This window comes from Rhea americana, unplaced genomic scaffold, assembly GCF_003343005.1.
Source record: "Rhea americana isolate MKP2758 unplaced genomic scaffold, rheAme1 scaffold_259, whole genome shotgun sequence".
Taxonomy (NCBI): Eukaryota; Metazoa; Chordata; class Aves; order Rheiformes; family Rheidae; genus Rhea; species Rhea americana.
The window spans coordinates 244200-266345 of NW_028186378.1; the positions used below are offsets into that span (position 1 = coordinate 244200).

The 22146-nt window shown below is 44.4% G+C and overlaps 1 protein-coding gene across 8 annotated transcripts in view; it reads left to right on the forward strand.

The window, feature by feature from the left end:
• The window catches only part of COL6A3 (collagen type VI alpha 3 chain), a 65072-nt gene that overhangs the window by 19447 nt on the left and 23479 nt on the right, over window positions 1-22146 (forward strand). For 5 of the 8 annotated variants that reach the window (XM_085307464.1, XM_085307465.1, XM_085307462.1 and 2 more), the window contains 17 exons: window positions 419-1021; window positions 4006-4605; window positions 5892-6458; window positions 10346-10966; window positions 12128-12727; window positions 13230-13832; window positions 14226-14828; window positions 15771-16117; window positions 16695-16773; window positions 17402-17547; window positions 18994-19086; window positions 19445-19498; window positions 20594-20665; window positions 21321-21347; window positions 21476-21520; window positions 21610-21663; window positions 21882-21944. In XM_085307464.1, the coding sequence (XP_085163590.1) occupies window positions 419-1021; window positions 4006-4605; window positions 5892-6458; window positions 10346-10966; window positions 12128-12727; window positions 13230-13832; window positions 14226-14828; window positions 15771-16117; window positions 16695-16773; window positions 17402-17547; window positions 18994-19086; window positions 19445-19498; window positions 20594-20665; window positions 21321-21347; window positions 21476-21520; window positions 21610-21663; window positions 21882-21944 (5177 nt within the window). The remainder of the gene's footprint in view (window positions 1-418; window positions 1022-4005; window positions 4606-5891; window positions 6459-10345; window positions 10967-12127; window positions 12728-13229; window positions 13833-14225; window positions 14829-15770; window positions 16118-16694; window positions 16774-17401; window positions 17548-18993; window positions 19087-19444; window positions 19499-20593; window positions 20666-21320; window positions 21348-21475; window positions 21521-21609; window positions 21664-21881; window positions 21945-22146) is intronic. The other 3 variants (XM_085307463.1, XM_085307466.1, XM_085307469.1) reach the window with 3 other exon arrangements.

Sequence of the window (22146 nt, forward strand, 5' to 3'; positions counted from 1 at the left end):
AGCATCACCTGCTCATTCGAATGTTCATTTGAGTGCAATATTTTGCCTTTGCTTTTTGTTTTGACATCCACATGCATTTTAAACTGTACTCTGAAATGTGATGTTTTATTTTGCTTTGTAATCAATGTAATTTTTGCAACTTGCCTGTTTTAGAAAGGCAAAACATTTAATCAGATTTCATATTACCCCTGTGCTAGAGCCTGAAAAATAATTTTGTTTCGAAATGAGACTCCTAGGAGGGAAGTGAGATTCATGGTGCTGAATTGAACCACCCCTTATAAAGGTGTTGAAAGTAACGGTACTTCAGGCAAACAAGGAGTCCTAAATGTTGCTGGACTGTTGATGAAGTACTGATGCATGGAGTTTAGTAAGGGCCTCCACTAACATTATGTTTCTGTGTGTATATTGTTGCTTGCAGTTATTGAAGTGAACAAGAAGGATATAGTCTTCCTGATAGATGGCTCAACAGCTTTGGGGACTGCCCCCTTTAATGCCATTCGTGATTTCGTTGCCAAAATCGTCCAAAGGCTGGAGGTTGGACCCGACCTGATTCAAGTAGCGGTGGCGCAGTACGCAGACACTGTAAAGCCAGAGTTTTATTTTAACACCCACCAGAACAGAAAGGATGTGATGGCTAATGTGAGGAGAATGAAGCTCATGGGTGGCACGGCACTCAATACAGGGTCTGCGCTGGACTTTGTCAGGACCAACTTCTTCACTAGCGCTGCCGGGTGCAGGATGGAGGAAGGGGTACTTCCCATGTTGGTGCTCATCACTGGTGGTAAGTCTAGGGATGCCGTTGACCAAGCCGCAGCGGAGATGAAAAGGAACAGGATAGTGATCCTTGCCATTGGGTCGAGAAACGCAGACATGGCAGAACTGCAAGAAATTGCCCACGAGAGAGATTTTGTATTCAACCCAAACGACTTCCGCCTGCAGTTCATGCAAGCCATTCTTCCTGAAGTACTGTCACCTATACGGACACTATCTGGAGGAATGATTATCCAAGAACCGCCACCAGGTAATTAATTACCTTGCTCTGAGCAAAGGGATAGAGCTGAAGCATTTGTCAGCTCTTATTCTGACGTGTAGAGAGAACAGGAAAAAAGCAAGAAGTACATGTCTCAGCATAGCTAAGTGTCGTGTCTTTCATTTGCAAAATGTGCATGAACAGATTGATACTTTTTAGTGTTTCTTATTATAATTTTGTCATTCCTTCCTTTGAGATTTTGTCCCATGCCACGTGCATCACCAGCCTTCAGAGCTTGGACATGAAAGATATGCCTTACTAGTTAGATACTCAAATCATTTGCTGAAGATTTTCTCTCGTTTGAGATTTTTGTTACCTATCAACAGGGCACACTGTGAATGTTAAGGTATCTTAGACAGTATGAAAACCATCTGTAATGGATATTTGCTCATGAAAACTTAAATACTTCTTCTGAATGTAAAGAAAATAAGATTTGGTTGTTTAGATGGTCAGAGAAAGTTAGTCTGATGCTATTGGACTTAGATTTACTCTTTAAAAACATATTTACAGTTTTCTTCTCATCACTCAGCTCAAGCCGTAAGAGGCACATGAGACTATTGCAATGTTGATTTTAACTTAATCTGTTTAGAAGATGATCCAAAGCCCTGTGAAGCCAGCGGATTCTTTTTACTTTGTCTTTCCACTGACATCAGGAGACTTTGGAAGCAATCCAATAACTAGAGTAATGTCTTTTGAAGTACTTTTCCTTGTATTTTAAGAGGTGTTTTATCTGTATACAGATTTTATACTAAATTTTTCAGGATTTCTCCCCAATAGAAATGCTCAAGGTTGGATTCTTGTTGTGCCAGATCATATATTAACCTTGCATTCCTGTCCCATGGCATATGAACATCAGAAAAACAGGACTTCTTCCAGGTCAACAGTGAGATTCCCATAGGCTTAAGTGGGTGTCGAACCACGTCCATGTTGTTTTTACTGTTTCTCCAAGTAATTTAAAATTATAAACCACAGTGCAAAGAACTTGAGTTTTTTTGAAAGGGTCCTTAAAAAGTAAAAACCAATGACTAATCTTCATGAAGAGCTGACATTTTAAAATCAATTTGCCAGTACTTGTCCTTAATTAAGATGAATATCACGGGCTTATCATTCCATAAGCTTTTTTCAAAATGTGTTTCCTGCTAATACAGTTTTGCATGGCTATATATCAAACCTGGCATTTTTATTTCCCAATGCAAATTAAAAATGTTCCTAAACTTCCATGTTCTTTAAAGCTTATACATGCAGCTTCTCTTTTTCTGCAGTTCTGTGCTCTACTGTACTCATAGCTATACATCTACATAGTAAGCAAGTAAACATATCCCACACCATAAACAGACCAGGTTTAATAACATAACTGATTCGCATCCTGGGCGGCTAGCTGCACTTCAGCTGGATTATATAAGGGTATTATCTCACCCTAAGCCTTGAATGCTGTTCCTCTGGGAGAAATTAAACATATAGAAGGCCAAGACAATCTGTGAAATCGATAGAAATCACTGTACACCAAATTGCCCATTTCTCCCCTTTATTTTTAATATATTGGTGCTAGGACAGTAAGCTCACAGGGAGAAGATAAGCTAGAGAGATCCATCAGTATCCCCACCGATCCACAGGTGAACTTTTTAAATGGGAAGACATTGAACAGCATTAGCAATGGGTGTAAGTATTCTCAGATAGCTTACTTGTATGTGGAGGAAGATATCCCCATGATACTCCAGAAGAGCCTGTACCAGGCTGTCCGGGCAGATATCTAAATGCGCTACACACCTATGCAAGGTATCACATACCTCAGACCGCATGTCCAGCCTTTGAACCCACCACCCAGGTTTCTGCTCCCACACCTCCGACATTTGTCCAAGATTCACCCCAAAGCTCTTCTACAGACATCAGCTCTCTGAGGTCTCGCTTCAATTTTTTCAGGTCTTTGATCTGTCATCCTGACATGATGTATTTAGAGCAAAAAGCGTAGGGAGGATCCTGCAGCACCTCTGAGCTGATGTTGCAGATCTAAGTCTCAGACCTCTGGTGCTAGGACATTGCCTGGGAAGAACTTGGCCCTGAAGAAAGAGCCAAGAGCTAGCTGACTAGTTAGTGCCAAAAATGGGACATTTCTCCCACCCCTTCTGCAGCCCCTGCTAGCAAAGCGCATGCCTGCGACTGCAGACATCAAAACCGTTTTCTGCATCACATGCAGACATCTAAAAGTCAGGCAGCTATCAAAAAGTCAGGCACCTCAGGCAGCCACTGCAGCCTCACCAGGACCAACTTTTTAAAACCTATCAGTAAAGGCCATTTTAAATAACCACTCAAAAAGGAGGTTACTTAGCAGAAGTGCTCTTCTATGGCAAGTGAAGCCTAGCTGTGCACTGTGGATCGGTTCGCTCTCAGCTGCACTGTGCAGGAGCAGAGTGACTGCAGAAATCACCGCGGTTCAGGGCAGGACACGGTTCACCACGTTTGGGGACACTTGAGGGCATCCTCTTGCACGGAGGGATGGCTCAGTAACGAGTGACAGCATTGCCACAACGCTTTGCGTACAAGAGAGCTGAAATGCTCCCTAAAGCTTTGGTGGAAAGCCCAGCGCAAATTTGCAGTGACTTACGGATAAGCAGGGCATAATTTAGTGTTGCTCCCACCAAACTAAAYGAAGCTGCTTTACGTCAGCTAAGTATCTGGCCCAGGATATGCAACTRTGGTATYAGAAGCCACTGAAAATATCTACCAYAAAAGAGGCTCAGCCCTATTACTAGAACGTGCCATTTAAACCCCTTTCTCAACACGAGTGCCCCAAGTTCAGGAATTTCCAACAACATCCTTGCTCTTTCTCTGTTAATCACATTCTTCCCCTTCTCTTTCTCTCCCCTTCCCTTCTAACAAGGTGTACATGTGTGTACGGTGTAAACTGTATGCACACATGAAAAATTTCTGTTTTGTTTTCTGTGATGTCTCATGTTATTTTCTGTGCTCTACTGCAGTTCAAGTAACCAAACGGGATATCATCTTTCTTTTGGATGGATCACTCAACGTTGGAAATACCAACTTCCCCTTTGTGCGTGACTTTGTTATGACCCTAGTTAACTACCTTGATGTCGGAAGCGACAAAATACAAGTTGGCTTAGTGCAATTTAGCGACACTCCTAAAACGGAGTTCTTTTTGTACTCATACCAAACCAAATCAGACATAATTCAACGCTTGGGGCAGCTGAGGCCCATGGGGGGGTCAGTGCTGAACACTGGCTCTGCACTGAACTTTGTGCTTTCGAATCACTTCACTGAAGCTGGTGGGAGCAGAATAAAYGAACAAGTGCCGCAGGTCCTAGTCCTGGTTACAGCAGGGAGCTCTGCTGATCCCTTCTTGCAAGTTTCCAATGACTTAGCTCGGGCCGGAGTGCTGACTTTTGCTGTTGGAGTTAGGAATGCGGATAAGGCAGAGCTTGAACAGATTGCATTTAATCCAAGAATGGTATATTTTATGGATGATTTCAGTTCTCTGGCAGCTTTACCCCAGGAATTAAATAAACCTATTACAACCTATGTTAGTGGAGGTGTGGAAGAGGTTCCACTCGCCCCAACAGGTAATAACAACCTTCCTTCATGTTGACTGCATTAAGTTAATCATGTTTCACTTGACTGTTTGTTCCCAACATACAGCTTCATGTTAGCCCAAGGCCCTGAGCCATTGGCACATACAAGGTCGTGCTTAACCTGAAATATGTGGCTTGACACAGTCAGCTCTTACATTGCTGAAGTCACTGCTAGCATGCTTAAAAGATAGCACAATTTTTGATAGCCCTTTGGCAGGTCGGGATCAGAGTGAGTCTGTGACCACCAGTCACGCTTATTCGCACGTTCCTTTTCTGTTCCTACAACTTGGAATCCTTTCACAGCCTGTAAACGCGTTGTCCGTACTAGCTCAGGCACAGCGAGCGGTTGCTTTTGGCCACAAGGAGCGCAGTGAAAAGATTAAAGGAGTGCCAAAGAGCACAGAGGAGCAAAGGTCTAACCAGGTGCAAGTGGTCAAATCCTTCCCCAGAGCCACTTTGTACAGGTGATAGTGTTGGACTGTCATGGAAGTCAAATTTGACTCCAAGTATATAAAGTTAGCCTCTAACATCAAAGGAGTAAAACTTGCCAACAAGCAGGTACTTGATCACTAATTCTTTTGTTGTGGCTGTGTGCACATGAAGCCATGATTGTTTAGCCGTGATGGAAAGGAGATCATTCAGACTAATAAGATATTAAAAGACAAAGACATAAAGTACTTGATTTTGCCTCGGACATTCAATGAAATCACAAGGGCATCGAGCAGAACAGGTAAAAGGATTTTTCTCCTGCCAGTCAGGAGTCATCTCTAGATTTGATTACTTTGTTACGCAACTGAGAAAATCATTTTAACAGAATCCAGAAAATAGTCTATATATGTGTGAATTAATGTCTATTCGTTATCTGTTGAGACCTTAAGAGGGGAGGGGGGGAGCCCTCCACTGTTTGTGTGTTGCATGCCCGTATGCATGTAYCAGCAGAATGTTAGAACGGAAAATTCACTGGCCTATTCTGAAATAACCAGTTCACGATGTGATTGATATCATGCAATACGATGCAATATGATACAYGATACGAGATTCTGGTGTCTGAATTTGCTCGGTCTAAGGAGAAKTGTCCATGTTTTCCTTTCTTCCGTGAATAAGCAAGTCAGAGTTACTGTTKAGTCCTTTAGCCTTTGAGTGCTGCAGTAAATGAAAATCACTTGCTTTGCTTATTGACACAGCTAATTTTTGGAGAAGTTGCTAGGATAACATTTTAGAGGAGAAATGTCTTCATATCTTTTCTTCCCCTCTTTTCATTTGTGAATTTATTCTAGAAAGCAAGAAAGATATTTTATTCCTGATTGATGGGTCAGCAAACCTCTTGGGTAGTTTTCCTGCCGTCCGGGACTTTGTGCACAAAGTTATTTCTGACCTGAATGTGGGTCCCGATGCCACTCGAGTAGCTGTAGCTCAATTCAGTGACACCATCCAAGTCGAATTTGACTTTGCTGAACTCCCATCTAAGCAAGAAATGCTTCTGAAAGTGAAGCGGATGAAGATAAAAACTGGGAAGCAACTGAACATTGGTGCCGCGCTAGATGAAGTTATACGAAGGCTGTTTGTCAAAGAAGCTGGAAGCAGGATTGAAGAAGGGGTTCCTCAGTTTTTGGTGCTACTTGTTGCTGGAAGATCAACCGATGATGTGGAACAACCATCAGACACGCTGAAGCAAGCCGGAGTTGTGACCTTCGCTATCAAAGCCAAAAACGCAGACCCCRCAGAGCTGGAAAGGATAGTTTATGCCCCGCAATTCATTCTGAGCGTCGACTCCCTCCCTAGGATTTCAGAGCTTCAGCCAAACATAGTGAACCTGTTGAAAACTATCCAGCTTCAGCCAACAGGTACAGGGACCCAGGGTTTCYTTGCGTTTCCACCTTTCGGAGAGCATCACTTACATGCCCCATTCACTTCAGGAAATGTGGCAACTGAGCCCAGTGATGCTTAAAATGGTTATAGAGAAACTGCTATTGCACTTGGATTTTTCTCTGATCGGATCCTGATCCAGTARGGCATTGAAGTAGAAGCTGATTTTTAAAGATGAGTAGCTCTATCAGAGGAAAAAGCCTTTTGTACAGCTGCAAAAGCTGTATTACATGACATTACCAGTGTGTAAAATAYGGTACAAACAGGGAGTAGTGGAGAGTCTTTGCCCCAGAGATCTTGCATAAATGTACATRCTTTGCTGGACAAGGGCTAGAAGCAACAAGTTAAGGCTTATCTCCATTCCTCTTACCATTTGAAGAGGAGGAGAGGTGGGACAGAAGGAAAAGAGAAGTGGATGGGAGCACTGCAGAATCAGTGCGATTCCACTGCTCAGCATCAGGATTCACTCTTATTTCTTAGGTGATATGACTGCAGTTTCTACATTTTATGCACTAACCAATAGATTAGATGCTCATAACTGAGTTACAAACTATGATCTACAAATAGATGAACATGGATTAACTAAAGAACATAAATAAAAAGTAGCATACAACCACAATCATAAATCGACACCATGGTACTGGAAATTATGTACATCCAGCTGTGCATTTTCCCAGAGGCAGCCCTAATTTGGCAATTAATCTGTCTTCCAACAGCAGTTGGAAACAAGGAAAAAGCTTTATGTCTTCCACTTCATCTCTCCATCAAAGTTCTGGGCAGATGGACTTAGAATCATAGAAACATAAAGAAATAGGGCTGGAAGTGATTTTAKGTGGCCATCTACTATATACCCACATACCCAGTGTATACATAGACAGGATCTGCTTGACCAGAACTGGTTGGTACTTGTGTAATCTGTTCCGAAATCTTCCAGAGGAGCTTTCCTCAGCCTCCCTAATCAAGGTGGCTCAACTGCTTTATTATTCTTATCAACAGATAGCTTTCCACAGCATCAAACCTCTACCTTCCTCGTCACAATTTAAACCTCCTGCTTCTCTTCCATCCCAATGAGGACTCAGCTCAGCTCCCTTCTTTTGTGCRGCAGTTTACTTAACGATTGTGGGCATGTCTTTGCTCAGGCCTCGTGTCCCTAGCTGGGTACCCAGCTCATTTGGTCTTTCCTTGTAGGTCTTATAGGCTTTCTAGAGCTCTCCTCACCCTTGTCTCTTCAAGATCAGCATGCTCCAGGCGACTGGAGCATAACGATGTTGTCCTACGCTCGCAGTTCTCTCTTACTCCATCCTTTCTCTGTGGAGCTGCTCCCTAGCCAGTATTTGCACRGCTGGTTATTTCTAACAAATGCAATTGGTGCTGTTCAACTGCATCCTAGTTTTTCAGCCCATTTCTCCATTGCATCAAGACGACTTTGAATCCTTATGAGACTGCCAGGAAAGACAATAACAAAAAAAAAGTGACAGCTACTACTTCACTCTTAAAAAGCCACCTGCTTTATCCTTGGCAAACTTCTCCTGACTGCTATTCATCCTGTTTTCTTCTAGGTGACATCAAACTGTTCAATATTTTGTGTCCGTTTCAATGGTAACTGAACTTTATCTGACTTGTTTATACTTTGTAGCATCTATTTTCCTGCATCTTTAAAGATGGGCAGTATGTTTACTTTTTGCCAGTCTTGTACCTCATCCAGCCTGTAAATTCTCAAAGGTAATTGCCAACTAGTCTGGGGAGCGTTACGACTCTATCAGTATCGTAGCCTGAAGTCTATCAGGCCCAAATCATTTGAAAACAGCTTATACTTAAATTCAAAATATTCCTCATCTGATATTTTCCTACATGAGACAGAAACCATATCCCTTTGTAGCTGGATTAAATTTTTAAATTTTGCCAGCCATCTGCTTACTATTTTTTTTACAGGACGTGGATGCAAAAAAAAAAAAAAAAAAAAAGCCTTAAAAATTTTTCCCTTCTTGGCATCGTATATCAAGAGCTTTCAGAGTAGCGCAAACCAATTCTATTTTTGGTCTTCCTTTTACTACACACATATTTACAGAACAAATTCCTGTTTCTGTATGCACTCCCTGCTTACAGGGATCTCATTTTGTGCCTTTGGCAATTCTGAATTACCATACTAGTGCGTAGCAAATTGACACTGTTTACACTTATGTGACTTCTCTTGTTTAACACCAATGAAGAATTCCTGAATCACATCATTTTTTAGGGGAGTAGCTAGCTTTCCTTACTGCCTTTTTTCTCCCCCATGAAGTTTTACTTTCCAACTCAGTTTATTGAAGTCTATCTTCTTTCTTAAAGCTTTTTTTGTTTGTTTGTTTTTAATATATATTTTACTTTTCTTCCTAAAGGTCATGAACTTTCCTGGTGATTTTTTACTGATGTGCCTCTTACTTTCAGATTCCCAGTTTGTGCTTCCCTCTGGATAGAATCAAAAGTAGAAAGTTTTCCTGCCCCTTTCCACACTTCCTATGTTAAAAGAATTATTATTATTATTTCCCAAGAGTTTTTTTTAAGAAGCCTGTATTTTCCTACCTTCCTTTCCCAGCAGACTAGGGAGAGGTTAAAATCCTTTTGACCACCAAGTACTGTAAATGATTCTGCTAATAGCTCACAGGCAGCTGCATCCACCTATTTTCCCTGGTATTCCTGGCTGAAGGAGAGCCACCATAYGAGAGCACCCATATTTTCTCCTTTATCCACTATAAAGATAGTGCAGAGACTTTTGGCAGGACAGCCTTCCTCTACTACTGAGCTTTGGTGYAAGCATACAAAACTAGGATGCACTAAGTAGTTATCTGCCCCYATTTCTTGCTCTCTGTACTTGCTGAATGAGCTCTAATATTCCAGTCCTATGCRTTGTCCCACCAAGTTTCCAACATTCCTCTTAAGTAATAAACTTGATCCAAAGTCTTGTTATTCTTCCATAGCCTTGTTTGTTTCTTATTTTTTTAGTATTCATGATCAGATATTGAAGATTCTCTTCAGAGAGAAAAATCAGCATCTGCTTGTCCCACTCACCCCGTTATTAACGAGCCATTGGCACATTTGGGGATACAATTGCTCAGTTCCTGTGYCTGAAAGGCAGTGACATTTTCTGCTTAGCTGAGCCAAAGTTTCATTATTTCATTAGTCCATAGCAGAACTCATCAACGTTTTTCAGATCTTTGATGTTTCACCCTTTTCAGTTGTTCAAGGATGTTTGTGATTAAAAAAAAATAACTTCAAGCACCAAAAAATAGTAGGTATGAACATCATTTGGCATTTTAGAAAAGCATTTTAGCATTTTCAATTGGATATGCCTTTCAGCAAATTCTTATTTTGTCTGAGTGTGTGCAGGATTACTTCTAAGTTCAGCAATCCCCCCCAAAAAGCTTTTCTTCATCAGCGCTCTCTGAGCACCTCATCTGARGTAATCATATGAAGTCGTTTTCTTTAGAAACTCAGTTTTCTCTGGGAACAAGTGACCCCTAATGTCACAGGTTGCTGTTGCGTTTTCCAAAGCCACATGGCAGCTTTCCAGCCCCCATTGGAGCAGATAACTCAGGGTAGGGGGTGGCATCTGCAGACCCTTTGCACCCTATTTCCTATGAGTCTATGATTCTGTGACTTAGTTGGTAAGACACAACACATGTTGCACTGTGGTTGCCACCMGCTTCCACCCCTCTGCCCACCAGGGACACCCTATTGCAAAGGAACTGAACCATCCCTTCTGACACATCACTCTCCCCTCCCGACACTTTCGCATTCCTGTGGTTCATTTTGTTCACAGAATAATAATCACTTCATAAGAGAATCTCACTTATTCCCTCCCCTTCCCCTTAATTGTCTCAAACAGTAGTGGAGAGAGGTGAGAAGAAGGATGTGGTGTTTCTAATCGATGGCTCGGACAGTGTCAGAAGAGGTTTCCCTCTGCTGAAGACCTTCGTTCAAAGAGTTATCGAAAGCCTGGATATTGGCCCTGACAAGATCCGTGTTGCCGTCGTGCAGTACAGCAACGTCATAAGACCTGAATTCTTACTTGACGCCTACGAAGACAAAGCAGATTTAATCAATGCCGTTCAGGCGCTGACGGTTATGGGAGGGTCTCCTCTGAACACAGGAGCAGCCCTGGACTATCTCATCAAGAACGTGTTCACCGTGTCAAGTGGGAGCAGGATAGCCGAGGGCGTCCCTCAGTTCCTGATTCTGCTGACGGCTGACCGCTCCCAGGATGAYGTGAGGAGGCCCTCAGTGGTCCTGAAGACGAGCGGCACGGTGCCCTTCGGCATTGGAATCGGGAATGCCGACCTCACAGAGCTGCAGACTATTTCCTTCCTCCCAGATTTTGCTATCTCTGTGCCTGACTTCAGCCAGCTGGATTCAGTGCAGCAGGTCGTCTCCAACAGAGTCATCCGACTAACCAAGAAAGAGATAGAGTCACTAGCCCCTGACCTGGTTTTTACATCACCCAGCCCAGGTGAGATGTTTGTGTCTGCACCGAGTGCCAATGGCAAAATATGATGTTTGCTAACATCATGGTTGCAACACAAACAGAAAAACAAAACTCCAAGTCTTACTGTCAGTATATTTTTTTCAATGCAGTTATGGTTGGTAGGAGCCGTGTTATTAAGCTGTGGTCCATGTTGCATCTACATGGAATACCAACAACATGAATGCAAGGACCTTAATCTTATTTTAAGTCATGGACTATTATATCAGTCTGTGCTCTTCCTCCTAAAATGTGTATACATATTTTAAAAGATACTGCAGGGACACCTTCAAAACACTATAAATCAAGGTCACCTTTCTGCTCAATGACAACTTCCAGTCAATGCCACACTAAGAGTTTCTGATCTGTCTTATATCTCTCCCACTCATTCACTGGGGGAAGAGAAGCTGAAAGTGGGTATTAGGAARAGGATCAGATCTCCCATGGCTGGTCTCTTTGAGTGAAATCCAACTGGCATGTGCCTRTCTTGAAGGGATGAAGTATACCCATACCAGATCATTCCCTTTGAAGTCCATTATCCTACCACATCTGCTCTTTTGCTGCAGAGTCAGACTGCTTTCCCTCAGCCCATTTATGAATGGAATATTCAGCCATAATTCAGGCTCTGATGTGGAACAYTGCAGAAAACATTTTCTTTAGGAAGCAGAATCATGTTAGAAATAGCAGAAGCTGGGAGAATAACTCATAGAGGACAAAGCAAAAGCAATGAGATGGGTGGGACTGAGCAAAAGAGAAGCCAGGGCTGTCTGGCAACCTGTTCCAAGTAAGGAGTAACACCAACCAACATTTTATTGGGAGGAAATCCCACTAGGATTTGTTGTTCCGAGTTTCCCCATCTCCTTCCTCGCTTCCCTTTGCTCTGGGAGTTGCTCTGTTCTTGTGCTCCTTAGGGATGTGCCTAGTAGACTGGTCTGGTTTCTGGGTTGAACCCAGAGCTGCCTGCTGGCTTACAGGAGATACCACAGGGAAAGAAACAGTCCTCCCCATGGTCAAAAGCACGGTCCAGGGACGTAGCTGATGAAGCAAAGGCTGCCTGCCTCTGAATGCCTCAATAGCTTTCAGAGCTTAGACACTCTCCATAGGCAGCATAAGATACATCCTCTGACCACTACCTTTTTTTCCCCRCAGCGGGCGTGAAGAGAGACGTCGTGTTCCTTGTTGATGGCTCCCGGTACTCTGCCCAGGAGTTCTACCTGGTTCGTGATTTAATTGAGAGGATAGTGAACAACCTGGATGTGGGCTTTGATACCACCCGGATTTCAGTGGTCCAGTTCAGCGAGCACCCCCACGTTGAGTTCCTGCTCAATGCTCACTCTACCAAGGACGAGGTGCAAAGTGCCGTGAGACGGCTGCGGCCACAGGGAGGCCAGCAGGTCAACATTGGGGAGGCCCTTGAATTTGTGGCAAAAACCATCTTCACCCGGCCCTCTGGAAGCCGCATAGAGGAGGGTGTCCCTCAGTTTTTGATCATCCTCTCCTCCCGCAAGTCTGATGATGACTTAGAGTACCCTTCGCTCCAAGTCAAACAAGTCGGGGTGGCACCTATGGTTGTAGCAAAGAATGTGGATCCTGAGGAAATGATACAGATTTCCCTTAGTCCTGATTATATATTCCAAATATCTAGCTTCCAAGAATTGCCCAGCCTTGAACAGAAGCTGCTGACCCCTATTGAAACCCTCACTGCAGACCAAATCCAACAGCTCCTGGGMGATATTACAACCATCCCAGGTAAGACTCTAATTGTCATCTCTCTATATATTGTTACTCAGCTAGATATTGCCAAAATACATAGGTAACTTGACAYCCCTTCTCTCTGAACAGAAGTTTCCTTAATTAAAAGTAAAGGCAGTGCAATTAAAGTTTGGTTTTCAAGTCAAAGACTGCAGTGCTCACAATTGCACATTCCCATTCTGCAGTTCTCTGGTAGAGAGACATTTATACGGGGCAAAACGGAGTTGGAAACATTGACAAATTCAGAGTTGAATGTTGAAGAATAAAATAGATAAGGCTGAGTAATGCATGCTTAGACTGCTTAGGCAGACTATTGACACACGCATACACACTTACATACAAGGCCTTTGGGGAGATTATCCCTAAAGCACCATGCCTAAAGTTGGCTAAAGTATGCTGTGCAGTTTTACAGTGCGTGAGAACAGATAGCAGAAACCTCATAGCAAAACTTAAGCAAAGACTTGACGCACACATTTCCTGTCTTCTTGCTTTCCTGCAGATACTTCTGGTGATGAAAAAGATATCGTTTTCCTCATTGATAGCTCGGACACTGTTAGGTCCGATGGGCTTGCTCACATTCGGGATTTCATCAGCAGAATYGTTCAGCAGCTCGAAGTTGGGCCAAACAAAGTGCGAATTGGAGTGGTACAGTTCAGCAATAACGTATTTCCTGAGTTCTACCTGAAAACCCACAAGTCCAAAAATGCCGTCCTGCAAGCCATTCGCCGCTTGAGGCTTAGAGGAGGGTCCCCTGTGAATGCTGGCAAAGCCCTAGACTATGCAGTGAAGAACTATTTCATTAAGTCTGCAGGGAGCAGGATAGAAGATGGAGTGCCCCAGCATCTAGTCCTCTTCCTCGGAGATCGGTCCCAGGACGATGTGAACAGACCTGCTAATGTGATCACCTCAACCAGCATTAAGCCCCTGGGTGTAGGAGCAAGGAAGGTAGACAGGGGCCAGCTGCAGGTCATTACCAATGATCCCAGCCGCGTACTTGTAGTACAAGATTTTACAGAACTCCCAACTTTAGAAAAGAGGGTCCAAAATATCCTTGAAGAACTCCCAATACTTACAACAGAAATCCCTGGAGTTCCAGGACCTGGTAAGACTGCTAATCATTTAGTAGACTTTTCTGTATGGTGCACAGATAATTTGTATAATGTGTGAATAAGTCCATAATAACACCCTTTGAAACCCAATCATTTATTCACGTGGCTTTAACTAACATTTTGAAAAAGATGTTGTTGAATGTAGGAAAAAATAGAATCTAACCTGAAAGGAGGTGAGAATCTCTACCAGAATAACAAATAATGTTATGTGARGTGTGCTTTATAAAACCTTTCTTTTTGTGAGGACGTAAAAATCATGAAAAACTGCTGGAGCTAAAGATATAGTAGAAAGAAGAGAGAAGAGCAATGCTATTTCGAAAGCACTAAGCATGTTAAAGATTATAGAAGCTGCAAACAATTATTAACCTTTTTAAAAATCTTTCCAGGTGCTAAAAAGCAAGCTGACATTGTGTTCTTGCTGGATGGCTCCATCAACTTAGGGAGAGACGGTTTCCAAGAAGTTATCCAGTTTGTGTATTCAGTAGTGGATGCCATTTATGARGATGGTGATTCTATCCAGGTAGGACTGGCCCAGTACAACTCAGATGTCACCGACGAGTTTTTCCTCAAGGACTACTCCACCAAGCCCCAGATTTTAGATGCCATCAATAAAGTGATCTATAAAGGAGGCCGAGTGGCAAACACCGGTGCAGCCATCAAGCATCTCCAGGCAAAACACTTTGTGAAGGAGGCTGGCAGCAGGATCGATCAGAGGGTGCCTCARATCGCCTTCGTTGTCACGGGAGGGAAATCTTCGGACGACGGGCAGACCGCGTCCCGGGGAATAGCACAGCAAGGTGTCAAGGTATTTGCAGTGGGTGTGAGGAACATTGACCTGGAGGAAGTGAGCAACCTGGCCAGTGAAAGTGCCACGAGTTTCAGAGCAGCRACAGCTCAGGAGCTGTCTGAACTGAATGAGCAAGTTTTGGTTACGCTGGCTGCCGCTATGCAGGAGAAACTGTGCCCAGGGACGACGGACGTTACAAGAGGTAAATACAATCCTTTAATAATRCATCCAGGTTACTCCCAAGTGCAGTCTTTTAATATCCAACACATCTTGACAGACTCATCCAGCAGATTATTTGTAGCCTCCTCTTGCAACTGGCTTCTTGCTTGACCTAGCACCACGGGTGCTAGCCTTCTCCATGACCATAGCAGTAGGCTRTAAACCTTTGCTACAAGAGCTGCCTGTTCACAGGCTGTAGCACATGGAGGGCTATGGTGTACTGTCACCTCAGAGGTGCAATCATGAAGGAAGAATTTCAGATATGACCAGCTGTGGCACTGCTTGACTCCTCACCTTCAAAGTATGCAATCACAAAATAGGCAGTCTCTCTCTTCTCTTGCTAGATCATATTAACAGATCCCGGGTGCCCATTTGATCTTGTTACAGGTATATGAAAAAAAGGCTAGGGCACTAGTGGTTAAATTTTAAGGCAAAATTACCTTAGAAGAAGAGTTGTGGCTTTGGCCATTACAGAAGTCACTTCATTACTGAAGCACGGCCACTTAAAACTCAGGCAGAAGGTGCTTGCACACTATAAAGTTACAGACAGGTTCTCACACAGTGTAGTGAAAGAAGCAGTCTTGGCTGCATAACGGAAAAGCAGATTTCCTTTGGACTTTGGTCAGTCAGCTCATCCCAGTGCTCAGCAACAGTTGCATGGGGTGGGGGCAGAAAGCACAACTTTTCCCAAGTTAACTGCTTAGTTATCCCTACTGTGACAAAAGGAAGCCTGAGGCAGGACCAGGACCCTAGCGGACTTGTGAATTGAGTGGTAGGACCAGGACCCTAGCAGACTTGTGAATCGAGTGGTGACAGTTCTCAACTCAGAGAGCTTCTAATGTTCAACACAAAAATTCGGAAGACAATTATTTAAAGAGTAACCGCTCCGTTGCTCAACTCCCATCTTTCTGTGTTTGCTTTGCAGAGTGTGACTTAGATGTGATAATTGGCTTTGATGTCACAGATGTCGGGACTGGACAAAATATATTCAATTTCCAGAGAGGGCTGGAGTCCAGAGTAGAGTCTGTGCTGAATAGAATAACCCAGATGCAGAAGATCAGCTGTACAGGTAGCGAGGCACCGACTGTAAGGGTGGCAATCATGGCCCAGACTCGTGGGGGACCCATTGAAGGGCTGGACTTCTCAGAGTACCAGCCAGAACTGTTTGAGAGGTTTCAAGGCATGCGCACCCGGGGACCCTATTTCCTCACGGCAGACACTCTGAAATCCTACTTGAACAAGTTCAGCTCTGCACCCTCCGGCAGCACCAAGGTAAGCCAGCATTGCTCCCCTTGGGTTTCTCCCTGCCTTGAAAACTATGCTACACTGAGCCTGACTCTCCAGCAGGGCATGAAGTCAAGGCTGGTGGGTCAGCATCATCTGGAAAAGCTGCCTAATGATGTATTTTAATTCACAAAGTACTGGTAAATGCATAAATGAAGCCCTATCCTGCACTCTCATGACACCATCAAGGCAATGGGCTGATAATCACCAAGCACTGGTGCAGCCAGCAGCCACGAGCACCGTTTGGCTGTACACGGCTTGCTTTCCAGATTTTAACTATTAACACTTTACAAACATACACTTGGATGATACGGCATATGTAAATCTGGCAGAGAAATGCAGAGGTTCATAGCCCACAAAGGCACAAAGAGCGTAACCTAGTCTCACCTCAGACAAAACGTCCCTTGGAAGAAGGTGTGCTGCAGCCAGACCACCTCTGAAGCCTGAGGACCAGGCCTCTCATGGTTGCAACTCTGTTGARGCCACAGGAGCCAAGTCAGGCTGCAAGTGACTTTGTTTCCCAGCTGACTCACACTGGGCCTTAATAATTTTCTTTCTCTCTCAGGTGGTAATCCACTTTACCGACGGTGCTGATGATTCAATGGATCAGCTGGAGGCTGCTTCGGATGCTTTGCATAGAGAAGGTATTTTTTAAATTGAGCTAGCAAGTGATTATGGTCCATGCTAACACACCATCCACATTGCCACCATTTCTAATGAATCAGTCACCTCTAGACAGCAATGAATAAAGAGTTCAATAAGTTAGCAGTGAATTCTACATCTATTTGCTGTTCTTAATCACCTTCCTGGCTATTTAGTTACCTGCTGGCACTTAAGCATGTGTGTAATACACAAACAGAGGGATGGGCAAGGACAGACATGCCATGATCCCAAGCCTTTCACCTCATTCAGTTCAGTTAATATTTGCATACACATGTGTGCCAAGCAGGGCATTCCCAGGGGACATTAGGAGACAACCCTGTGTGATCGAAACCACAGGCCTTATCTTCTTAGACTGTCCAAAAACCTTTTGGGGCATTGCAGAAATGGTCCAGCAAGGACCAAAGGTAACATGTCAGGTCAAAACCAAGCTGTTAAGGGATGAGTTTTCCAACAGAAAGTGGTCAGTCACTGCCAGCAGGGCCCCTTCTTGGTTGAACATGCTTCACTGGTGATCGAGGAGGCAGAGGATGACCTGGTGTTGTGTGACGGTGGACAAGCTCGGCACAGCACCATGCCCTGACACAGCACCTTCTGTTTCACCCCCTTCAGGTGTCAATGCTCTTATCTTTGTTGGCCTGGACAGAGTGAAAAATTTTGATGAAGTGATGCGATTAGAGTTCGGACGGGGTTTTACCTACAACAGGCCTCTCAGAGTTAATCTACTGGACTTGGATTTCGAGTTGGCAGAACAACTTGTAAGTAACTTGGCACAGGCACCACTGCCTTGTAATGCTGGAGAAAAGCCAAGGGCTGGATCTTCTGCTGGTCTAAACCAGTCGTAGATTTACACCCACTTGGCTCTGGCCCTCGCTTGTCCCTACGTCCTGCGAGCACTTTTACAGATGCCATAACGAATAAAATTACGAGCTAATCATGGCACTTTCTCATCTCATAACACCCCTGAAGAAGCCCAGCTCCAGCAGAGATTACAGTGCATTAAGTGTGATGTGATTAGGTCGAATGGGATAGGAAAGGAGGCGCCAAAAACTGCCATGCCAAAAAGCCAGTCCTCCGCCTACATTTATACTGCTGTTTTTTTAACCTTACTGCAAGCTTGCGGCTAATGTGCAGTCATGCCTTGCCCGTGTTAAACCTCCTGCAGAAGCACAGCTTTCTAGGTTTCTTTCCCTGTGTCGAGACAGTGCCTATTTCTCAGACATACTTTTGATGGCTGAAGGAGCTTGCCTTTCTTCTATGCTGAAGCTCATCGACTTTATTCCCTCCCATGTATGTAGTCTCTCTAGAGTTCTCTGAATTAATTTACTGTTATTCTTGATATCTCTAGTTCCTCCCAACTTCACATCTGCTACCAGGATTGATCACCAACTTTTGCAGTAGGTTAATAAATCCATTAAACAAGATTAGGCTTAACCACTGAGCCCTGTGGTAACCTTGCTGGGCACTTTTGTTCATGTCAGAGTGCGGTCATGCCACTTAGTAGTGGACTTTGTTTTTTGGTATAAGAGTTAGTCTTCAGCCCATTCCCATGCAATTCAGTTGASTAGGAAAATCCTTTCAAAATGTAAATGTGCAAAGGTGGCAGGAAACATTTGCAGCCAGCAATGTACTTGGCAAAGAAAATGATTTTTTTTTCTTTCAAGTGGATGATGCAAAACCAAGCTGTGATTTCTCTGAATCTATATCCTTTCTCTCTCTTTTTTTTTTCTTTTTTTCTTTCAGGATGTGCTCACAAATTGCTCTCAGCCTGTTGCTTGCTGGTGAGCTGCTCACTGCAAAGATTTTTCTCTTGGCATGTTCCATAGTCTAGACTTATTTCCTCAGGGATGAGGTTGTTCTCTTTGGTGACAGGTACTGTTCTAGGGACTGATCTCCTGAAAGGTCCTTCTCCAACTTCTGCTCTACTTGATTCCCATTTTAACCCTTGCCTCTGACATCTATATGCAAAAGATAATTTTATTTTCCCTAACCATGCAACTTAATCTGTTTGACAACACACATCTCTCTGCACAGCTGTCCCAGCTGTTCCCAGGTGGAGATACACTCCAAAATGTTTGCCAGACTGACACTACCTTCAGCACAGGCACTCTTCCACAGACCCTGAGGGCTAGCAGGATTTATGGTGCTGGGTCTCTGGCAGGTTTCTAACATTTTCCCATCATGCCTTTTGCGTTTCTTTGCAGGACAACATTGCAGAACGGACATGCTGTGGTGTCCCATGCAAATGCTCTGGGCAGCGGGGAGACAGAGGGGTGCCAGGCCCCATTGGACCAAAGGTGAGTCACCACATTGGGTGAGGTCGTAACGGAACTGCTGGTCCCTGCGTGTGGCCTGGCCAGCCGCRGTGGTGATGGATGGGTCTTCTTTTCTCCAAAAAGAAATTAACTGAGGCACTGACCCTCCCCTCATKTTTTTGAAATCTACTCTAAGATGGAAGAGAAAAGGGATGAGTGGTGGGAAGTAGATGATAAGGGTCCTGTGAAATAACCTGAGAAGGTCCAAGGGAGACTGTTTCTTACATTAACTTATTTACATAAATGACCAAGCAACTGCTTTGGGTAAATCCAGGGAAATCTTAGTGGGAGATCACTGAATTATGAAAGGAAATGAAAAATCCTCTGTGCTGTCTTCCAGGGTGCTACAGGTGATATTGGCTACGGAGGCTATCCTGGTGATGAAGGAGGACCGGTAGGTGATTGCTTCTGCTCTGTCTGCACAACGTTGCTCAAATTAGGCACTAACCATATCGCTATGGTATTGAGGTGCGCTTTTGCTGAATATTTTCTTCTGGGGATATGGTGGTGGATTAGATGAGAGAGCGAACAGGACTTTATTCTGTTCCTTCTTACCTCATGTCCTGAGTTACAGGTCAAGTTCCCAGCTGCTCCTGGGGAGATGGGCAGTAAGGAGCTCCCTCAGAGCTGGAGAGGGCCTAGTGAGGGGAAATAATTCTCATTTTTCAGGGCGACTCAGCTCTATGCTATTCCTGCAAGGCACGTGGGAATGTCTGCAGCTAGTTCCARTCCCCTTGGAGCAGGACACAGTGAGCATGAACATGATCAGAATAAAATCTCTGATTTCATTAAAGCAGTAGCCTGCTCCAAAGGTATCAGTGTCAGATGCAACAGAAAGGAAACTCAAGTTATTCCAAAGATCAGACCAAGAAGGGGTGTTTCTATCAGTCACAGTGGCAGACATCTCAAGTCCCATGATCTCTTATGAGCGCCATTTCATCCAAATTCTTACTTCATGAAATACCACAGCACCTCTGGAATAAACAACTCCCCATGCATCACACCCAAAAGGTGAAATGGAGGCCACAGGGCTGGCTTTGCTCTTTGCTTTTACAATATCAGAGGCAGGGGCCAAATGCTGTCATCAGATACTACATGAAATGCAATGTTTTCCTGGGGATTTAAGGTCAGACTTGGATTACAGCTCTGTGTACAGCTCCGAGGGTTGCTTGTCATTTCTTTAAAGGAGAAATTTAAAAGCTGTTTCACAGTTGAGGACCGAGATGTAATTTGGCAAGAGTGTTTCAGTGATCAAGACTTAGAGTTGGCCTCTACATGACAGAGGCAAGAGGTGATGGAGATACTCCTAAAGCCATGGTCAGGTCTTGACTTCACGAAGCCTGATGTTCCGTTTAATCATATCGCTCAGTGCTTCCATGTGCGTGGCACCAACAAGCCACCTCCCAAGCTTGCAAGTACATACAGGTAGCCAAAAAAAGGTGTGTTGTGGGCAAACCTTGACTATTGCACTTTTCCTTCCACGTGACAGGGTGAGCGTGGGCCGCCAGGTGTCAATGGGACACAGGGTTTCCAGGGATGTCCTGGGCAGAGAGGAACAAAGGTATGTTCATACAGAGCCTGCAGAGAGCAGACCCAGAGTCCAGCTGGTGAAAGTCCACTGAGGCCAATTTCTGTCACTTCAGGATCTCACACAACAGCCCCAGTGTCCCCTAAAGCAGCAGTATCTACCTGGCCAGGTAGATGCTTTCAGCTTACGTCATGGTGTTAGCATAGCATCGCTCTGAAGAGCGAAARGACAGCCGGTTGAGGTCAGGCAATCACTCATCTGCAAACAAAACCGATACTGCGTTCTGCAGCCTGACTTGAGGAGAAAGATGTGAGAAGGGTTGGATTTTCTTGACACAGAAAAGTGGCATGTGCATATCTTGGYCCAGGACTGGGATGGTGTGTGGGAGGAAGCCTGCTATTGAGGAGGGAGAAAGGAGGAAGGAGAGATCTATGCTGATCCCCTAGGATCTAGGTTCGTTTAAGAAAGGGCACAGGGAGTCCATAAATTGAATGATTAATGCAAGTAAATTAGTTGTGCAGAAAGAACTGTGGCTAAGGAGTAAGCTATTTCATTGGATCAGCCAGCTAAAACACAAGTCCARTCTCGACTCTGGGTCTGCCGCCAAGCACAACCCCTCTTCCCCCAACACTTCCCGCAGGGATGAGTTGGGCAAAAGCAGAGTAACCTCCTTTTCTGATCTCTTTAGGGGTCTCGTGGATTCCCGGGAGAGAAGGTATGGAGCTATTTTCTCATGCTGCAGCCGTGAGCATGAACRTGTGAATGGATCCGTATTCCCCCCCCCATTCTCCTTTCCCTCAGCGAACACTTCACCATTTGCCCCTTGCTTCTTCTCTTGTGCAGGGTGAACTAGGAGAAATGGGTCTGGACGGCATTGATGGAGAAGAGGTCAGGCCTTTTAATTGCTCTTGTTTCTTTATAATGAGATCCTTCAAAGCAGCAGAAGTTTCTTTAACGCATTTTTGTCTCTTTTGTAGGGAGACAAAGGTTTGCCAGGCTCCTCTGGAGAGAAGGGATACTCTGGCAGGAGGGTAGGTTTTATCACATTAGCTGTTACAAAGGGCTTGGTGGATGGTTAAAGGGTGGGTTTGAGCTACTGGAGGGTGGGGAAAGCCTGGCACAGTCCCAAGGTAGGGTTGCAGCGCATCCCTTGGGGCCATTCCTGCGGGACGAGGACCTCAGCCGAATGGGACACAGCAGAGAAGCTCTCTGCATGTCCCTCTCACTAACCCTCTGTGTTTTGCCATAGGGTGATAAGGGAGTCAAAGGCGACCGAGGAGAACGAGGTGACCGTGGGATCCGTGGAGATCCGGTAAATACAGCTTAGGCATCTTCTCGTCTTCTACCTGTTCTCTGCCAGCGCCTGAGGTCTTCTGAAAGAGGGCGAGCTTGCACTCCTCAGGTGCTCTAAAAGCCTCTTRACGAAGGGCAACAGCTTTGGTCCATGTAGCCTGCAGCTCTGGCGCTGTTGGCAATGGGTAATAACGCACGAGGGTTATTCTCCAGAGCGCTGT